General features: G+C 36.0%; 2 protein-coding genes and 1 long non-coding RNA gene across 3 annotated transcripts in view; 1 reads left to right on the top strand and 2 right to left on the bottom strand.

The window, feature by feature from the left end:
* LOC134821283 (33 kDa inner dynein arm light chain, axonemal-like) overlaps nucleotides 1-4,436 on the bottom strand; it is a 71,046-nt gene extending 66,610 nt beyond the window's left edge. Inside the window, exon 1 of the mRNA XM_063832004.1 lies at nucleotides 4,407-4,436. The gene's annotated coding sequence lies outside the window, so the exon portion shown is untranslated. The remainder of the gene's footprint in view (nucleotides 1-4,406) is intronic.
* Nucleotides 1-21,187, bottom strand: part of LOC134821263 (cytoplasmic dynein 2 heavy chain 1-like) — a 55,630-nt gene that overhangs the window by 16,682 nt on the left and 17,761 nt on the right. The window contains 4 exon segments of the mRNA XM_063831976.1: nucleotides 1,328-1,508; nucleotides 1,733-1,905; nucleotides 2,237-2,407; nucleotides 2,839-2,972. Coding sequence (XP_063688046.1) covers nucleotides 1,328-1,508; nucleotides 1,733-1,905; nucleotides 2,237-2,407; nucleotides 2,839-2,972 — 659 coding nt within the window.
* Nucleotides 19,125-20,835, top strand: LOC134821170 (uncharacterized). The gene is made up of 4 exons (XR_010160985.1): nucleotides 19,125-19,219; nucleotides 19,615-19,711; nucleotides 19,913-20,016; nucleotides 20,251-20,835. It is a non-coding gene; the product is annotated as an uncharacterized LOC134821170 (long non-coding RNA).

Here is a 21,187-nt window from a genome sequence, read left to right as displayed (position 1 = left end):
GATATAAATACCTCATTTCATTTCATTTCATATTATTAGCACGACTGGAGTAATCGATTATACTAAACAAATTACAACACTACAAATCTATAACATTTATTGAGAATTATGTAATGTATCGTGATGGAAATATTTTAAACGGGCATATCCTGTCCAAACCCAGGATGTACTACATGAAGAATTCGTTGTAACTTTGTTTCAAAAGCATTAATATACACCTAACCCATAAATCTGAATGTTTTATACCAAAAAGATTGCGCTTGAAAGTCATATTTTTATTAATTGAGAATTTTTGTCCTCAATTTTTGGATAGTTCGTTTTACTTTAACCTTGTAATATTTTGTTATCTATATAACACGTGGTCAGTGCACGAAACATATTTTGGTATGTTTACTAAATATTAATGTTGCCCACTTCCTAACTCGAGGGAGCTGCAGACGTCACGCGAATATTTAACTTTCTGGATACTACCATAACTTTTGAAAATTGTTTTTGCCATTACGACACAACCGAACACAAAACAGCAAAGTAAAAAAGATGACTGAACAATGAAGCCACGCTGAATAACTGAATAATTGCCTCTTGCAATTATTGGTACCATCCTCCGTGCGGTTTAATTGATATCTCCTATTATACTAGGTTGAAGTACAAGTAAATTCCGCGCCACATTTCATGTAATAATTTAGTATTGTCGTTTGTCATCAGCACAAAGAAAACTGGTAGTGAGTGTTGAAATTGTAGCAGTCAGTACTGAGAAAAAAGCCCGTATTGTTTCTTCATCTTGTTCTGTTTGTAAGAACAAGCGGACACAGGCCAATTGCCACTGCTATCCGAATAGTCTATCTTTAATACAACTTTTCCACCCTTTCCATTATTTCCACCCTTTTCACACCCTTTTCAAAGTCGTACAACCGTACTAATTAAACCCAAGTCGTTGAATATTTCCCTTAATAATTGTGACATATTTCCCATTAATTGTTCGCTAATTGCTCATCAACTGGCGTAATCATGGACGGTTTGTGTCACGGCATGTTGGACTTGTATTCAATTGACACGTTTGAATCGCTTTGAAGTTACTCCTGGCTTGAAATGCAAACTTTTCTATTTCAGACCACTGAATTTGTGTCTTATATCAGAAGACTTCCCTCTTAAAGTAGGAAGCCAGAAACCGAGAGAGAGAGAGAGTCTTATATTAGGGGGTCTTGTTTTTTCGTGTGGTGATCTCACTAAAACGTGGCGCAAGCTTTTCTCTGGAATTTTCTCATGATCACCATAATATCTTTTCCTTATCTTTTCCCTAAATATTTAAGTATAACAAATTTCTCACCTGTCTTCAGGACCAGTAGGGTTAATATCAGTACTGGTGTAAGAGTCCAGTTGTCCCTCTAATTCCAGTAAATATCCGTTTAAATCACCACCTTTTAGCGCCTCCTCACACCGTTCAGTAAAGAGGATGTGTTCAGCCACACTTAGTACTTGACATGGGTACTTTGTAGGACTTGCTGAGCCTGATGTGATTATAGTGTTGGTTTACAATTTACTTTGCTCCAACTTCGTATGATTGTTTGTTGTTTTGCTTTGAAGTTTAATCTTGTTATTTGTTAACTTTAAAACTAGACCAGTATTGAAAACTGAAAACTGCAGCAAAATTGTATATAATTAAAAGTAAGAACTTGAAAATTGCAGCTACCCGACGAAAGAAATATCTTTAAAACATTTTAAAAGCACGTACCATTCCTGTGTTCGTTAACGCATTGCACGACCAGATGCTGAAGAGTAAGTTTCATTTGTTCAGTCAGATCAGATAGCCAGGCTTCAACTTGGGGTACTATCTTTACAGGACTGACAAGGGGCACCGTCTCACCGTCCACTGAGTACATGCTCACTATCGTGTTCTTATCTTCACTGTGTGTGTGGAATGTTCTGTTAGTTCAAGATAAGAGAACTATTTGTTTTGACGTAACGCTGGTTGGCTCTCCTTTGATTGATACATTTTGTATTTATTGAGGAGCCTGCCTCATTAAAATTAAGCACCAGATGCCCCTCGAAAGATAAAGGGGGGTCAACCTCATTTTACCTCATTTTACCTCCATTTTACCTCATCCCAATTTTGCCTTTTTTGGCTGCCCGAATGAGGTAAAATGACCCCCCCCCCCCCCCCCCCCCCCCCCCCGATAAAATATAAAAATGTTGATTATTGAACTAGAAATAAACATTTTCGTAGCTGTTTGTGTACCTGAAGCCGACAGCGTACATCCCAGCGAAGAGTTTCTTGAGATGTGACTGAATAACGACAGGGTTTGTGGACTGCCCCAGAATCTCCAGTAGATCATCGTCCCCAATAAAGTAGAAACGCGGGAACGCACTACGCTTCTCTTCCAAGAATTCGTTCAGTGATTTCTGGCATCTGCAATGCAATAAAATTATAATGGACGATAATCATATTTTGACACAATAGCTGTTCGCATAATTAGTAAATTATAAATTAGGTCGTATGAAAGAAGACCGATGTCCCAAATAAGCGGGTCCAACGCACTTCTAACTTTCTAACGCAACGCTAGTGCACTTCTAATTCACCCCTAAAGGGACTCCAAGGGGACACGTACTGTATAAAATGAATAAAGACCTAATATGCCGATAACCATGAATATGGTACACCGAGATATCTCACTATAAAAGGTTGCTTAGATATGTAGGAAAACTACAATAATATATACCGCATACGGTCCGTATTTCTGATTACAACAACTATAGCAGATATACTGCAAGCTGCAACCTGATTGGTTAGTAGAGCTATATACACACTTGTTGACTTGTCTGCACTACTAAATTTCAAACCTCTGGAGTTGATCGAGGATGTTAGCGAGTTTATCGGATAGAGATGTTTGGTTACAGAGGGAAACAAGGCGATGATCTCCCGCTATTCCGTACATTATCTTACGGTATTCTGCGTCAACTCTGTCAAATCTAGCCTGCAGAATATTGAGTGTGCTGTTAGTGCTGGAGTTGTTAACCGCCTGTTGTGGGGTGTTACTGGTGTTAGTGATGTTGTATTTAATGTTAACTCTATTAAATCTAGCCTAAATATTGTGGTGTTTGGACGTTTGTTGTTAGAATTTTGTTCAGTTTCTCGTAATTGAGTGCCAGAAAACCCCCAAAAGCACATTAGAGAAAAGCTTTGAGTGAAGTATATGACGGTGAAACACAGCCATATATATTTTCAGACCAGGAATTTTCACTTTGACGGCAATTCAATTGTGTGTTTCTTTGTAGTAACAAATAACAATTGAGAACAAAAGAATGGAATTTTCAAATTCATGGCGATTGATGCACAGATTCGATAACACATGTATAAATAGCTATATAGTTCAATCATTTAACAATGTTTTAAGGATTCTGAAGTTTTATCATTATAATTTAATCCCAGTTTTTTGTCTTTAATTTCTGTCAGTTATTTATTATACGAGTTTGGGACAGCCACATCAGCAACTTTAATGGCCCGTATTATAGAAAGACCAGACCAGAAACCTGAACTAAACAAGAGGCGACTGGTGAACCTAATCCCCTTGACTTGTCTTACCATACCATAGTTGGTCTAAATGACCATAAAACAAGATTATGGCACCCCTTAATCTCCTTCGCCATCGCAGCAGCTATATGAGTTTGCTTTCTTTTGTACCCTGTGCACTATCAGTATTTCTACACGGCTATTTTTTTCGTTAATAACTTCACATTTATTACAGTTATTGGTTGGTTGGGTATATAAGCCGTCCCCAATCTCGTATCGGAAAATTGTACAACTCAACTCTGAGTGTAAATACGGGTGGAAGCTGCAAGTGTGTTTATTAATCATTTAGAGTTCTGTAAAACTGCAGTTACAATTGTCTAGAATATTTAGTAATTTGGAACGATATCAAATAGTGGTACTTGCACCAATCTTTACGGACATGTGCTGGACAAGTGTTGGACACGACAACCAGTCATTACAGTTATTAATATAGTGTAAAAATTAGGGTATTATCAATTTGGATTCGTACCCGTTTCTAAGCTCTAACCATATCAATAGTTTTGGTTTTAACCAAAACTATTGAATTGGTTAAATTATATAGTTATATATATTATATTAAAATATAATTCCTGGGAATTGAACTCAATTTCAAAATCCCACGTTTACCACGGCATTATCGACATTCGACATGACAACAGTTTAACAACATGACAACAGTTTACCTCCCGTGATGTATCATTAATTGATATTTCCAAACTAAACGAACTTCAAAAAGTCATTATTTCACGTCCCTCTACTCTATGTTGAATGTTGATCATCTCTTTGTACCTCTTTGTCCTGGGTTTGCACAGGATATGCTCGTTTAAAATATTTCCATCACTTTACATCACATAATTCTCAATAAATGTAATAGATTTGTAGTGTTGTAATTAGTTTATATTCGGTCTGTGATAAAGACCTCACTTATCCCATTGAAACAATTGATTTGAACTCTTGAAAACTCGACCTCACGAAACTTCCATATAACTGCTTTTTATACACTGTACCCTCACCGTAGTATAATTATTGGTACTTACTTAATACTTACTTACTTAGTATAATTATTGGTATTTTCCGATTCGACAATGTGTGCTGTTGCGCTCTAGCACAGCTTTACGTACGTCGTACAGCTTTAGTTTTTGGACGGTTCATTTACAGTTGTTGTTCCCTTTTCAAGTTTTATTTTCATTAGTTCTTGTACCCCAACAGCTTGCTAAGTTACGACAGCAAAACCTTGACGATATTACGGATGACTAATGCGGTTATTTCAGACTTTTCAGATTAGCATCTTTCTCTACTTCGAAGCGAAAATTGTGTCTAGTTCACGAACTAGAAAATAGAAAATTGTAGTACAGAAAATGTTCTTGTTGCCATTCTCATTATTGATATAACATTTAACAAGCACGTGGGAACTGGGAACATGATACACCGCGTAACAACATGGTATATCAGATCACGTGTCGTCATGGTGAACCACGTGTCGGCATGGTGAACCACGTGTCGGCATGGTGAACCACGTGACAATATATTAAACCACGTGATAACATGTTGCGCCACATAAAAGCAGAAATGTAGCACCGGCACCAGATTTCTGTTGACGCAAGTATTTACAGTTTTAAATCGTTAGAAGTGCACCCGCAATTGGAACTCTCTCTATCTGACTCTACCTCTAAATGGCCACAAAATGTACTAAATTGCAGTCATTAGCTATGAATACTATTCATCCTGTCTAAGAGCAAGTGCTCCAGTTCTTAGCCTCGTAGATGTTGGCATTCTAATGTTCTCTCAAATTGTATATTACATGTTTTGTTTTTTGTTTTGTTCAGGGAGCAAACTTGCCACATATTAGGTCCAAGATCGAAATCAGAATATACACAAGGTGGCCCAGAGTAAATCAACACCCTGTATAGTGTATACCGGACGATTAGTTTCAATGTGCTAGAATATGGGACACACTCAACTACCGCCTCTATCCCTAAGAAAACTGAAGAGTCCACAAAATCTCCCTTAAGTAATTTCAGCAAGAAAACAACAATTTCAAGAAAACAACAATTTTATTTAGTATCAATTAAAGCAGACAAAAACATATTTCATATATATATAACTAGCACGAACTTTAGATCAGATATTTTAGGGGACTTGGAGTAGCAAGAGATTGACTAAAAGGTATATAACTTTTACAAAGATACGTCGAGAAGAATCCAGGGTGATACAGGATCGGAGAGTGCAGACCAAAAGTTTACGCACCCACCTTTGCTTCCTGAGTTCTTGGTTGGGTAGAAATTTATGCAAACTTGGTCGTTTATACTCCAAGTCCCTTTCTTAAAAGAAGTAGTATTAACTATGTCTAGAGTTAGCTTCGTTCAATTTTTTTCAGCAGATTATGAACCACTCCCTCACTGACCTGGATATATATGCAGGGTAAACGAGCCGATTGACAGTAAAGAGCAACTATAAACGCCATATTAGGACATAAATTAAAAACGTGACGATTTCATTTCCGCATAGTTACTCTGTTTCCTTAAACAGTTGACAAATTATTTTTCTTGAACAATATAATAACAATATAAAGAGTCTTCGGGTTTTGGAGTGTTAGACCATAAAGGCATGAGTTCATACTCTTTGAATTCTTGTTTGTGTACCGTCCGCATCTCAACCAAATAATTCCTTGCAGCGAGATTGACTAATTCCATATTGCACTTTATTATCCTCATCATTACTTGCTAATAGTCCACGTGATGTTTTGAGACAGCTGACAGCAGTTTATTGAGGCATATAACGTTTATAAAGCACTAAGTACAGCTTACATCTCAAAAATGTAGCTACATTTGGGTGGCATCCTGATTGAACTGCATGTCTCGACCCCTCGTACAGCTTATATCTCAACAATGTAGCTACATTTGGGTGGCATCCTGATTGCACTGCATGTCTCGACCCCTCGTACAGCTTATATCTCAACAATGTAGCTACATTTGGGTGGCATCCTGATTGCGCTGCATGTCTCGACCCGGATTGTTAATGTGATTATGCTTCCAAATATTCCTTATTCAAATAACTTTATACCACAATCCGACTTATATCAAGCTTGTCTCTACTTCCTAATCTCTAGTTTCGCTATGTGATTCACTTTGTGGCTTTGTTCGTATTTATTAATGCCGACTGAAAGGTTTGACTTTAGAAGCTTGCTTCAATAGCTTCTACATTGGCTTTGTATCAATGATTATTACAATGATTGAATACCTAAACTCGGAAGGGAAAGTCTTAAAATATATATGTCTTTAATAATAATATTATTTAAAAAGGACTTTATTATTGGAGGACGTTGCGTGGTTTATTATGACAGAACCCGTCGCGTTTGTCATTCTCCTTTTGGATTGATATAATTTTTATATCAATATCTTTTATAATGTAATTATATGTTGTAATTATATGTTGTGGCTCATTTCACGTTGGAGGAAACACCTTGATATTCAAGGTAGCATTAATTTATTCAGACGGCATTTCTGCGGAAACCACGCACCTAATGTACTGTGACTTAATCAAGTGCATCATTCATTGTTTTTATTTTCTTCAGAAATCAGAAATGTCATTTCTTTGTTTTATGTGAGCAGATTTTGGGCAATCTGTAGTGTTCATAGTGACAGTGTTGGTTATCTGGCTGCAGATTATTTTTCTGTTCCTCTAAAAAGCCTACGTCGCGAGAAGTAAACATTTTGGCCTACTTTGTTTGTTGTTATATGTGTGTTTGTGACCCGTCCCAATCTCGTATTGGAAAATGATCCAACTCAGCTTTGAGTGAATATTGCGAGGGTATTCATTAAGCGCTTAGAATTCTGCAGATATAATTGTGCTAGTATGTTTACAAATTTGGATGGATATCAAATTAGTGGTCACCCTGGGCACAGCCACTTTTAGAAACAATTTCACGAATACTGCGACATCATTGTACTGTTACCTGTATGTTGAGAACTTTGAACATTACACGAGGAAATATGGACAGAACTGAATAAGAACAAAAACCACATTCAAAAATACTGTGATTTTCCGGCTTTGAAGCTGACTAAAGAAACTAGGGAATTAATTTTACTTTCCTAAAAATTAAATCGTTGATTTTATTACCACTTTTTTTAAAACATTCCAGTACATTGTACAGAAGGTTGAAGATTTAAATTTTGGAAGTATGTAGGGATCTGATATCGATCGTAAATACTAAAAATACTCTATCACAATTGTAACTGCGGTTTTACAGAACTCTAAATGCTTAATGAATATTGAATATACTTGCAGGTACCACCCGTATTCATACTCAGAATTGAGTTTAGTCATTTCCCAACGAGATTGGGACGGGTTCTATAAACAAACAAACAAACAACACCTATGTTGAGATTCGTTAAGCTTTAAAAGGGCCATCACATTGTGTGACCACCCCACAGAGAGGAGATCTGTCTGTCATTCCTACAGCAAATGTTAGAGTTCTAAGATAACTATAGTTCGATGATAATGAGTCACAATATCCACATTACACGAGTGTCTGACCACATGGCAGTGAAAATATTGAATAATTATAATCAAACCCCACCAGACTGTGTGATCATTGTTTTTATACATTGTTTCCGTAGATTTGTCCCTTTGTCCGTAGATTCGTCCGGAATTTGTCCGGAATTTGTCAGTTAGAATATGATTGATTGAGGAGCACTACCCGGGGGTAGCACAATAATACTTTAAAATGTTTGATTGCAGTCGATTTGGAAATATACGCACATATTTAAATGTAATAACACTATTTAGGAAATTTAAATAAATCTTATAATCTCTTTACATAAATTTAGAACAGTGGCACAGGGTCTGAAAGAATGCGCACAGATATTTTATCAGGTAAATGGCAGTGAAATTTAGCGGTGGTGTGTAGCATTATAAAAAGCTCGAAGGTAGCCATTTTTCGTTTTGAGGTAAAAGTTGTGTTGCTCGGTCCTTGCTCGTCGCTATCAACGTTTGATGTGATATCATCATACGAAAGATTTGTTCGTTTATGCTTGGGCGTTGTCTTATATGAAAGTGCGGAAGTGATATTGTAGGCTTAATATAAAGGTATTATACCTTGAAGGTATTATGCCTTTTCGGTTCTTATATACCAGACCGCATCAAAGAAGTGATAATATAGATTAGATCTATAGTTTCTATACTATTACTTTAGATCATTAAACACATACGTTTTCATGTATTTTGTAGATGCTAGTGTTTGGTAGATGTTCTAGGACACTCTAGTGAAGCTGTACAATGTCACTTAATTACTCTCAAAAGAGTGTGCTATCGTCTGATTTTACTTTTGATAAATTCTGTTGTCATAGAAAAACCCTTCTCTAATATTCGAGTTAAATATTTGCTCCCTTTTTCAGGCCGTATGAGTAAACACTTAACAGGCACTCATGTATCGTGTTACAGTATAATGTAATATAAAGGGTGTTTTAACGGTTTACTTTTAGAATAACTTAGTAATTTGTTGAAGTATCAAGGGTGTTTTTAACGATTTACTTTTTGAATAACTTTGTAATTTGTATCCATCTGTCTAGAAACTTGATTCTGCAGAAGGTCATAACTGCTGTAAACTACTAATTAGTACCAGTAATTAGTAACTACTAAATTAGTAATTAGTAACTACTAAATTAGTAATTAGTAACTACTAAATCAGTAGTTTACACTTTGCAACAGTAATTTCAGGCAGGATGTTATTAATTATTATCTAGCGGTGATCAACTGGGTACTTCCTCCGTAACTTTAACTGCTAACTAAAGTTGAACTGCTAAACTGCTTAAGGTTTTGCAGTATATCAATATACATAATATATTATAACAAATATTACCTATTAAAAATATTGCATATATTATATGCTTTCATTTATTACTGAACCTTTTTGTTGAGTTGAGACCCGACGATGCAATTTTACTATTTGTTTAAGATATATATGCGTATCATTCCGTTATAAACATTAAACACCTCCGGTTACTTCTAAGGGACGGGATAGAAAAAAAGGGGCAGCGTAATTTTGATCCATGCCGCTTATTTTCCCGCTGTTTTTTCGCACTTAGTAAATAATCCCTGCACATTTTTTATAATCCCACCTTTTATTCGTATCCCACCTTTTAGTTTTATTCATATCCCACCTTTTAGTTTTATTTATATCCCACCTTTTAGTTTTATTTATATAATCCCACCTTTTAGTTTCATTTATATCCCACCTTTTAGTTTCATTTATATCCCACCTTTTATATTTCATTCAACCCAGTTAAGTGTAGTTTTTTTAGTGATATCTTGTCTTTGACTTATTATATTAGATTGCGCACTGGACACTGGTCTAATGTGTCACGTGTTCTGAGGAAGCGTATCACAGGACCTCTGCTACTGCTACGACGCGCATTGGTCAAATATTATGTGAAGTGGCTAAAACCATGCGCAAGAACTATGATCTGCTTGGCTCGTGCCAGACTTGCAGACTGTTACAGTTTGGGTTGTCGGGTAGATCTTGTTGATATGAGCTGCAGTCTATCAGTATCGTCGTATCCTTTGTTGGACTATAATTTAGGAGATGATCGCGATATCGACTTCACCTGTTATGCTTGCCCAAATGAATTTGACCTTCTTGTGTCAACGTTCGGGTTGAGGAACTTTAACTACTTGTAGCGCGATGCACTACTGGGCCGCGCATCTTCTCGCAGATCGGCGAGATGCGAAGGATTGACATCGTGAATCAAAGGAACTACTTGAAAATAGAACGTCAACTTTAACCTTCAAAGTAGCCTGGGTAGAGATACAAATTTGAGACGTGGTTTGAAACCGTGAGCTTTCCTTACTTGACTTTCGACAAGGTCACCTTTGACCGTTTAAATTAAGTTGAATTATATAATGGAACGATTTCTGTGTGATGTTGTATCGCGGAGCGGGAGGAGTTAATAACACAAAACGCCTAACGTTTAAGGTTATATTAAAATAAGCCGTTGTGGCACGCTCATAGATGTGAATTCTGGTGCTAAAAATATTTGTCTTTACACGTGACAGTGATTCTGGGATTTTATTGGTCAATGCTGGAATCTTCCAATGACGGTCTGACGTCTGGGTCCTCAAACGTGAAATTTAATTGTATTTATCTAGCTACCTAGTGTGGTTTGTGAGGCCTCCTTAAAACATTCATTTGAACAACATCTTTTAGTTTTAACCATTAAAAAGCTATCAAAATGTCAAAATTTTGATTGAAAAAGTCAAATTGCGCTTCAAATTTGCTGTGATCACGATCACTATCTGGTGTATTCAACTAAGAGCAACTATTTAACCAATAACCACCAGATTACCAGAACTTTATAGAGCTTTTATGTTGTGTACCTCATTTGATCTAGTACCGTCACATTAATTGCTGCTGCTATTTAGCCAGCACTATTTACCTTTTAAAGTACTATTTACAGTACTATTTACAGTACTATTTGACAGTAAAGCTGCAATTTGCGAGCTGGTTTTTTACGGTCTAGACATCAACTTTAAATGTCAAATTATAGTAGTATTTCTAATATAAAAGTATAAACGTCATGCAGCTGCTGCAATTTCTAATCAGGAGTCACCATGAGGCCAACTCCGGTCCTCCGCTTGAAGTTGACAACATTATAAATCATTTTCCTTCGCAAAAGTAAAATTCATCTGCAGCCCAGCTTCTCCTTGAGCTTCCTATTTGAAGTATTATATAATCGATTACAAGCACTGCTTCGCTAGAACACTTAGTTTGTACGAGTTTTTGGTTTGAAAGCTTTTGTTTTATTTGTACATGTAATTGTTCTGTAATCTGTAGTCTGTACGTGCCACACGCACCTCAGCATCTTTACATTTCGTCTCGTTTTTATCTGTGTGTAGTGTGTAAGAATTGCTGGGACTTTTTTCTATTAGCTATTTCTTTGAAGTTGCATATCGAATCTAAATTTAGATTCGATATGCAACTTCAAAGAAATAGCTAATAGAAAAAAGTCCCAGCAATTTAGATTCGATATGCAACTTCAAAGAAATAGCTAATAGAAAAAAGTCCCAGCATCTTCAATCTTCATTGCGACAATGGAAGGTGTCTCAGAAAAAGCGATGAAATGATTTTTGTTTTAATAACTTTAGAACGGTCTGATAACATCATTAATCATTTGTAGTAGTTGTGAAGCATGACCTCCGGACAAATTAGTTCATTAGAGGTCAGGAGAGCGTGGTTCTTTTACAAAGACTTAAAATGGTCCAATATCTGGCTCATTTCCTCACGAAAAGATCAAACCATAGCAGGTATCGAATTCATTAATTCCTCCAGTAATTTGTCCAATTTGCTCCCCGATGAAACCCAGACCCCTGACCCAGATAATTGTGAGCTCTGTTTCTAGAAGTTTAACCGTTTTTAAATTGACTCAAAAAGTCATAACAATCTGACAACATAATAAAATTCACTCAAATCTGCCACTTTTTAACGATCCCTGTGACTACATACTACCCGCTAGTGCTAGTCACTTCGGCCCTTTCTATATTATATGCATTTTCGAACTGTCGTAAATTGGTATATTTACTATTTTGTTCGAATAAAAGAAATTGATTTGTAATCCTTTTCGAATCTCTGTTATGATTGGCCACCTTGGCCTAGTAGAATCTTTGTTCTGATTGTTATTCGGTGGCCGACTTGCAGCCACCGTATTGATCTCCCTAGTTGAACTCTAGTTGTCTGCGTGGAATACGAGACTAACCAATATCCCACCAAGAACCTTTATATGGGCTAATTTTTAGGTTATTATATTTATACATATTCTATAAGTTTCAGTGCATGCTGTTATATTCGTAACTACAGTTGTACCTCGCTATAACAACGCCCTCGACGCGAGTAGGTATTCAGGAGTAGGTAATCAGGATCAGGTATTCATGATCAGGTATTCCTACGCAGTTTGAAAATTTCGCAACACTCGGTACTATTTGTAGAGTTGTAGGTGTGCGTGGTCGGCACGCTTGTAATATTTTCTAATATACATGTAACAGCGTAATTGCAAAACACCTCCAAACATAAATTAGATTGAAAATTTTAGCTCAGTTTCGTGACCTGAGGGAGGAAAGAATTTCAAAACCGCTCAACTTGTTGTAAGTAGTTCTGCACTCTGCAGCGGTAATATGCGCATATATTATGTTTGTGTGTCGTGTTTATGCGCATATATTATGTACGTGTGTCGTGTTTGGTACTCATATATTGCATTCATTTGATGCTCTTTTATACCACTACTTGGAGAGCTTAGAATCCATGTTGCACAGTACAATTTTACACTTACGTGCTATTTTGTTTGCATTATATACGGTACAGTAAATGAGGGAGGAAACGATTTGCTCAAAAACCATGTTATCTTACTATATATAAAGCGAGACGATATATATATATGGATATATCCGTGCCATTTTATTCTCTCGAGTCTTGACACCACTTTAGGGTAGACGGGTTCCTGCTAGTAAATATAACGATACCCACGTTGTAGCGAGGCGTGTACTCAATAAACAGAGTATGATTTGACAGAGCTCTACCTGTCGCAATTCCTTCTGATCTTAGTTTATTAATTCTGTCTAGAGCAGGTTACAGTAGCTATCTTAGATACTGACAGCTCACAACTGACTTACCACGTCAAACTACACATAAACACCGTGAGCAAGGCATATAGACGGTAACGCAGATAATTACTTTGAATTATTGGTGTAAATTTGATACATTGCGGGCGGCTCTTCCTCGGAAGTCGGGCTTCCAAATCTATTAAAATGTAATTTGCAATATTCGCTTTACAGTATACACCTGTTTGATCCCAGCAAGGGGCGCCTGATTAATACATAATATTGTTATATGAGTTGAACTAGCTGCAGTGCTTTGTCCTTGTACCTATTGTGGTACTGCAGTTAAAAAATTACAGAGTTTCATGATGAAACTTTCATCATGAAGAGTAAAAACTAATTGTTTCATTCTTTTAGCAGTTTAGTGTGTCGTAATATAATTTAGATGTTGTGACGATAAGAGATTCGTGAATAAACGCCACTCACTAGCACTGCCATGTCGAGAGACTCTTAGTTCAGCCGTTTAACAGTTACTTGTTATGTGTTCACGTTTGGGCGAACACATTTTACTGAGAATACAAATGTTTGTTTATCGTAAATTAATGGAGCCAGACAAGGGTCACCGTCATTAAGTTCATTAATTAGTGGCATTTATCGGGACTTTTAGCGGTCTTCTTCAATTTTTCTATGGCTAAAATACTGGAAGGGTAAAACTTCTGAAGAAAACTCACTAAGCATTTCTCGCTGTTTCTTGGTATAAATGATAATTGTTTAAATTTTAAACACATAAACTTCTTGATTTCTGTATATTATGCGAGCGTTTTTCTCAGTAACATTTCCCCATATTTATAATACCAGTATTATGATAGTCATTACTACTGTATGATGTTTGTTCGCTTGATAAAGTTACGCTATTTCCACTATCCTACTTCCAGCAGATGTCTCCTTAACCCAAAGTTGGCGTGTATATTGTTTTCTTTGCCTCCCGGAAACATGGTCACTATTTAACACAATTTAACACAATTTAACACAATTTAACACAATTTAACACTGCTTAAACACTTCACCACATATTAATATTATATTCCAAGCTCTCTCCCCGATGTTTCTGTTTGACTTATGTATTATATCTGCAGTTCTTTGCCATTGATTTGTGTGTGTTAACTCAATTAATTGTTCATAAAAGTTTTAGATTCAGATTATATTTGATGTAATGGGTTCAAGTAATTGCGGACAAAGTTCACTATGCGTTTACCGTGTTTGGGTACCCATCATATTTTACAGCTGGGGGCAATATTTTCGAACGGTTCTGTTTTATGATCATTAATTATAATTGCTGTACTCAGTAAAATTTGAAAAGTATTTAATAAAAATTACTTTCGGCGATTAATGGCAGAGTTACTGTTAAATATCGTGTGCACCAGTTCAACCATTTTAATGTCTGACTTTTCGACAAATGATGTCCATTGATTTTCATAAAGTTGCGCAGCCCTTTAATAAAACGCAGCTAGTTATTAAAACGTTTACTCGATGACTGATCAGCCAATAAAATGTTCAGAAATTTAGACTGATGCTGCTGTTCAGATGGTCTGGTATGCAAATGAAAATTAAAACCCCTTTGTAAATTGTAGAACTGTTTTCAAAAGTTTCAAGTTCATTTATCTTTTGTCAGATTGCACCTTAGCGTTTTATGATTTGTTTAAGGTACACACAACATCGTATTCCACCGAATAAACAAGACCGCTGGACCGCACGAAGTAAGTGGGAACGACTAAAGCTCCGTCTAATACTAATAATTAGCAAATATAATAAGTGTTCGAAAACTCGTTCGACTTCGACACTGTTTCACTTGTTTATTTTCATCTGTTTTCTGTTAGTTCTTCTTCGATCTAGCAGTAGCTCTATGAGGCGGACTTATAAAAGTACGATATCTGATCTGTGATTCATTTTTTGGAGCCTTCGCGAACAGTATATAATCTATCTGGCTTTTGTTTAAAGTAAATCTATTTTGCTTCTAGTTACCGTTCGTGTTATTGTTTAGTTCACACTATAAAGCATTGGTTATCATCATCATGTGAAACTACTCTCCGCAATTCCAGAAATTAGTATGTAGAGCTTTCAGTGACAATAAATATATCTACCTTCCGCAACGTTAAATTGGTTGTTTAGCATTTACAATTTACAAAAGCTTTTAACGATCAATTTCGCCTTTCATGTGATGGATTTTACAGTGAAATCAGTAAACAATCTAGAAAAAGAGTTCACCAAGTATAACCTCGATATTCGCAAAGCTTTGAAAGAAGCCAAGGTTACAAATTTTCACGACATGAACCCCATCGCGTTGATTGATCTAGATAAGGATATTCTAGTCTCCTTTATGGAATCCCTAACGAAAATGATCAACTCAAGTCTTGAACTATGTAGATCAGCTGCGGAAACAATTGACGATCTAAAAACTAAGCAAGTTGAAAATCAGGGAAAATCGATTAAACTACAAGAGGAACTATCGAGTGCTGATACTGAGAAAAAAGAAAAGAAGAGCTGGAGCGACACTGTGAACAACAACTCAGCAACCACAGTGGCCCCTGTGAACAAAGTTCTAAAATCAGCCGTCAATAACAATGATCGCTCCGAGAACTACCTTATCTATGACGCTGAGGATGAACAGGATGAAAACGCGACTAATGATATGCTTGTTGATACTATTCTAAGTACTACTGAGTTTCTTTCGAGTCTCTTATCAATGAGTCAAACAATTCGTAGAGACAATTAGGGCTATCAGCACCAATTAGTCGTCATCTTTAAATTATTTCTTATTCTCATTGTATTGCTGTGTAAATTGTATCTTAATTTATTTAACTTGATTATAGCTGGTTTAAATTTTTACTCTGAATTCAGATATTTTCAACGCACAAAAACGAGTATTTATCCGAATTACCTTTACAGGTTGATACGATTTAATTCCTATATTTCTCTGTGACATTAAAAAATAATTTCACAAAAACTGAAAATACCCTGTTCATCTTTCTTGCTATGTCTTGGTGTATTAGTGGTTGTACTCTCATACGGTATGAGGTCACGTTTTACGGATCACATGACAATGACGCCTTATAAGGTAATGAACACCAGTATATACCGTATTTTTTATTAATATTTAACCACTAGTATTTACTGAGGAAAGCTATAATACTATTGTTCTGGTGTTCATTACCTTATAAGGCATTTTAACCTTTAAATTTAACCGCAATTCAAAATGAACCTATTATTAGTTAAAGTGGAATGACAAGGCAGCGCTTCAATCCCGCTGCTTTGCGCAATTGAATCGGAGTGATTGTATAGTATCTTGATGCTTGGGGAATTTTTGTGGTATGATGATAGTTGTGTACTATTCTACATTGATCGGGCTTCACAATTCATATTTTATTCTGAACTTTCGCTCTATATACTATTCCCATCGACCGTCTGGCGTTTTCTCTTGTATACAAGTTTCTTTACGTGTCTTTCCTAATTCCTTACAATAACCACATTGTATCACAGTGTCTAATAGAACTACTGTATCATTTATATGCCATCTATTATAACCCGTCCTACTTTCGTCTTTCGCAGAAAATATCAGCGGTTCAATTTGTGCAGTCTTTAGCTAAAAAGTCGCGAACTACCAAACTAAGCTCCCGTCTGAACAGTTTCTGGACTCATCATAGTTCTTTAAGCGTTAACCAACTGCTCCACGACTAAACGTGTTTGACCCAAATTTATATAATCAAATATGTAAAGTATAATATGTGAATATACAGGGTGGCCCAGAAGTAACTACACACATGCAACTCCAAAATTTCCAGATATTTGAAGTGCTTTCCTAAAATTTCAAGTTGGTTGTTTAAAACTAAGACGAGTTATGACCCTTGTTGATACGTGACCTCTGCACTTAATCAGTAATTTCGTCACCTAATCCCAACTCAAAACGTCCTCACTTTATGGTGACAATAAAGATAAAGAGGGAGTGGCGTGCTACAACCTCTGTAATCGATGAAATTTTACGACATTTTCAGGAAATCTAAGTTTGACCCATATTTATATTATCTGAAATTTGTAAGCAATTCTGATACGAATTACGTGAGTTATTAAAGGGTTGCGTGTGGGTAGTTACTTCTGGGCCACTTCTTATTGGTAAAAAATCATATTGAGACCCCATAAAATTCAACAAAGGAACCAAACTTGCGATGCTGCACTCGATTAATGGTTAATAAAATGCAATATTCGGATATTTTGAACATTGTTTCTCTGCGGTACACGTACTGTATTTCGACACGCACTGTAGTTCGAACTACAGTGCGTGAATCCTTTCTGCCGTTTTCTGACAAATGTGCTTACTGCTTAAAGACCATATTTCATGAAATTTTGGATTCTCTTATCCAAATTTCACTGAGCATTGAAAAACCGTCAGAACCAATCCCCGGCCTCCAGAAACCTCCTTCAAAAAATGTGACATAAGTGTTTAAAAACCTTGGATTTTAAAGTGAACCCTTTTTCAGAAAATGACAGATTCATTTGTTACATTTTTGTCGTGTTGAACGTTGACTTTGAGTATTCGAAACGTCAATTTTTGAACATTCAACGTTATTACAACGTTACTTCGTGATGCTGGTCATAGCGTTGATTTCCACATGAACTCTGCATGACAAACGATGGAGATCACACGATAATACACACCACAAGTATATCACGTGTAAAGTCGAATGGAGATGCTTCAAAACTCTGCTGTGTTATTTTCATCAAGTATACTCTGTGTCCACCGTCCGGCATACATAAATTTGCCGCATATCGTATATTAGTCGCACATACGTCGTATATTAGTCGCACATTAGTCGCACAAATCAAACCACCAGAGTTCCCGTGGGTTAACTATATGTTTACATGTCCGGGAACAGATTTGATCAAATTAGTCCCCCCAAATCATAAGTTCGAGGGCACTAGTTTATTAAATGAAACTGCGCCGAGCAGTTTTATATTTTACATATTGTGTAATGTAACGTTTAGTAACGCGATTTCATAGCTCCAGTTCATGCATAATGTAATGAATTTGCTCTTGTACCTACCGTCCTACCTACCAGGAGCAATATAGGCCGGGCCTAATAAAAGCGTTTAGTTATCTACTTCTATTGGTGTATAAGCGTGTGGTATATTTCATGATAGGTACACGGCTTGTTGCACTCAACTTTCCAGATTAATGAAAGTGTTTATCCCTGATGTATTTGCTTGTGATGATCTTATTTATAGTCTGGTCGTTGGACTTTCCTAGACTAATATTAGCATGTCATATGTATTATTCATAGGAAAATGGTTCACCGCAATTTAGTTTGAACTTCAATTTCTACCATTATATACTTAGTTTCATTTCCCGGAATCACAAAATTTGTTGCGCTTGCTCTGTTACGTTGTTGGACGTTGGTAAGCTTGATTGACTTACATGAGCAATCCTATTTCAAGTCTCTTTGCTTTAATCTTAATTTAAGTTTTGAGTAGGCGACCGGACGAAGCAGGCTTTTTTACGTGGTGCTTTTTTTCGCCCCGAAATAGACAAATATTCTGAAGAAATAGACAAATATTCTGCAGAATTCTGTTGCCGTCTGTTTTGTTGTGAAAATAACTGACACCATTCGTTTTGTTCCCCTGCACACTTTGTGTCGAACAAACCATCAAGTCTGGATAGTCTGGATGTCAATGTATAAATTGTTTTAACCTTAATTAATGGTTGGGTTTTTCCTTTAATCGGATTAGTTTCAAGAAAAGCCGCTCCAATATACAGCAATACCAACATTTATTTGTCACCCATGTGTCAAATGTCACCCATGTTCAGAATAACATTTTGGTTGGTTTTTAAGTTTACTTTTAGAGTGATGAGTCATGTATTTAGTTTAGCACAATTCTTTATTTATACATTTGTATACTTCACCATCATGATACGTTCACTTTTATTATTTCAAACAGAAATGACGAGAAAAGTTGTGTTCCTTGTTTTTTGTTTCCTTCCAGCTGCAGCATCTTTGTCCTGTCACCACTGTACCTCTGAGAAGCTCAATTTGCAAGGTAATAACATTTTCTTTTTCTAATCATTTTCACGGTTCAATAATAGGTGCTCGCGTAGCACAGTCGATGTTTCACCTTTTGTATATTTCACGCATATAATATATATATATGCATACAAAATATATATATGCCTTAACTCGAAAATATTTATATTTACAATGTCTATTTACCACGCGACGTAGACATTATTTACAACGTAGACAATACTGACAATGTAGACAAAATTTACAACGTGGTTAATATTGAGATTCAGATTGTATGAAAATGTGCGGCGGCTTTACTATTCATATATTTGACTATTGGATTTTTACAATGCAAATTCTCTCACTGCGTAAGGTAGTTCATTCCACATTTTCCAAATTCGATGTTGACAATGTTGACAATGTTGAATTCAGGCTGTTTAGAAGAAGGAGACTGTGGACATGGAAGTTGTAATGATACACGGTACTCAACTTGTTCAGATGGGGACACGTGTCTTACTCTAATTTACACGTAGGATCATTATGAATGATATTATGTTAATAGAAACATTAAAGTAATGTTTAATAAAATGCTTATGAGTATTGCTGAAAGCACAGTGTAATTAATGCTAATGAATGTAAATGTTAATGGTTCTATTCAGAATCTACTCGAAATATTTACTCGATAATAAGATTAATGCCTATATTCTTTAGCTAATTTTGTAATGCCCAGGAACGAGACAGGAGCAACACTAGTTAGAAAATGTGTAGATAGTCGCATAGATCCCTTCACGCACTGCGACCAAATCAGTCTTCAGCAAAGCCGACTAGGCATATGTACGTGACAGTGGGTTATGCATAACAATACAATATATATTGTATTGTAGAATGTGGCTTGTACTGAGTTTGTCAGTAGATTGCTGCTGCATGTTAAAACTAAGGTTGCATTTTTATTGTACCTGAAGTTAATGCATTTGAGCGATTGAGCTTGTTTGATTCTGCACATTCTCCCTAAGAGCCTGTATATTAAATCTTTAGTACTGCGATGTGATTTAACAAATTCTGTCCCAGGTAACACGTGGTTTTGTTACTCAGATTATTGTAACAACAGTAACAGTGCAGCTTACTCCAGTACGCTACTACTACTCGCTTTATTCCTAACCATATTCCTTTTCGCTAAATAACACAAGAGAGCACGTATTAATTAATCCAGATACCCAACCATCAGAATAGACCGCGTCTTCCGTCCGTAAGGAATGGATTGACGACGACGACTCAAGTGAAAGAACTGCAGAGACTTCTTGAATGGTAACCACATATTGAAAAGAAAGAGAAAGAGAAAGAGAAAGAGAAAGAGAAAGAGAAAGAGAAAGAGAAAGAGAAAGAGAAAGAGAAAGAGAAAGAGAAAGAGAAAGAGAAAGAGAAATAGAAAGAGAAAGAGAAAGAGAAAGAGAAAGAGAAAGAGAAAGAGAAAGAGAAAGAGAAAGAGAAAGAGAAATATAAATTTCTTGAGCGTATGAATTCTTGAGGAGCATTATTATACGAGAAAGATTGAGGGATGAGACATCCATAATATTTGTAAATTCCGATAGATTTTTTATTTGTGTTCAGCCTGAATTTATTTTACAGTAATTATTTCAACAGAACAATAATATTCTTATCATATCATTCTTAATATGAAATAAGTATTTTATTTTATTTACTACTAGACCGAAGTATGACTGCAAATTTCTTTCGACATACCTTCCCTAATTTCTCGTGATATAAGATCAGAGTATTCGACGCCATGGCTATAAGTATAATCAGAATATGATGATGGTAAATAATCTCGAAAATTGATCACTTCTAACATAGCTGGTAGGATGGCGAGGTCAGGCGATAATAACAGAATAAATATATTAACTAAATTTGCGGAAAAAACTGCATAACTACTCATCGTTGGAGATTTGTTTTTAACTGAAGTCACGTGGTGTATCACAAGCTAACTTTCGAAATATTTGTGCTTGAG

This window comes from Bolinopsis microptera, chromosome 9 (genome assembly GCF_026151205.1).
Source record: "Bolinopsis microptera isolate Bmic1 chromosome 9, MBARI_Bmic_1.0, whole genome shotgun sequence".
NCBI lineage: Eukaryota > Metazoa > Ctenophora > Tentaculata > Lobata > Bolinopsidae > Bolinopsis > Bolinopsis microptera.
The sequence above is the reverse complement of the archived record's forward strand: the minus strand, read 5'-3'. Positions and strand labels throughout refer to the sequence as shown.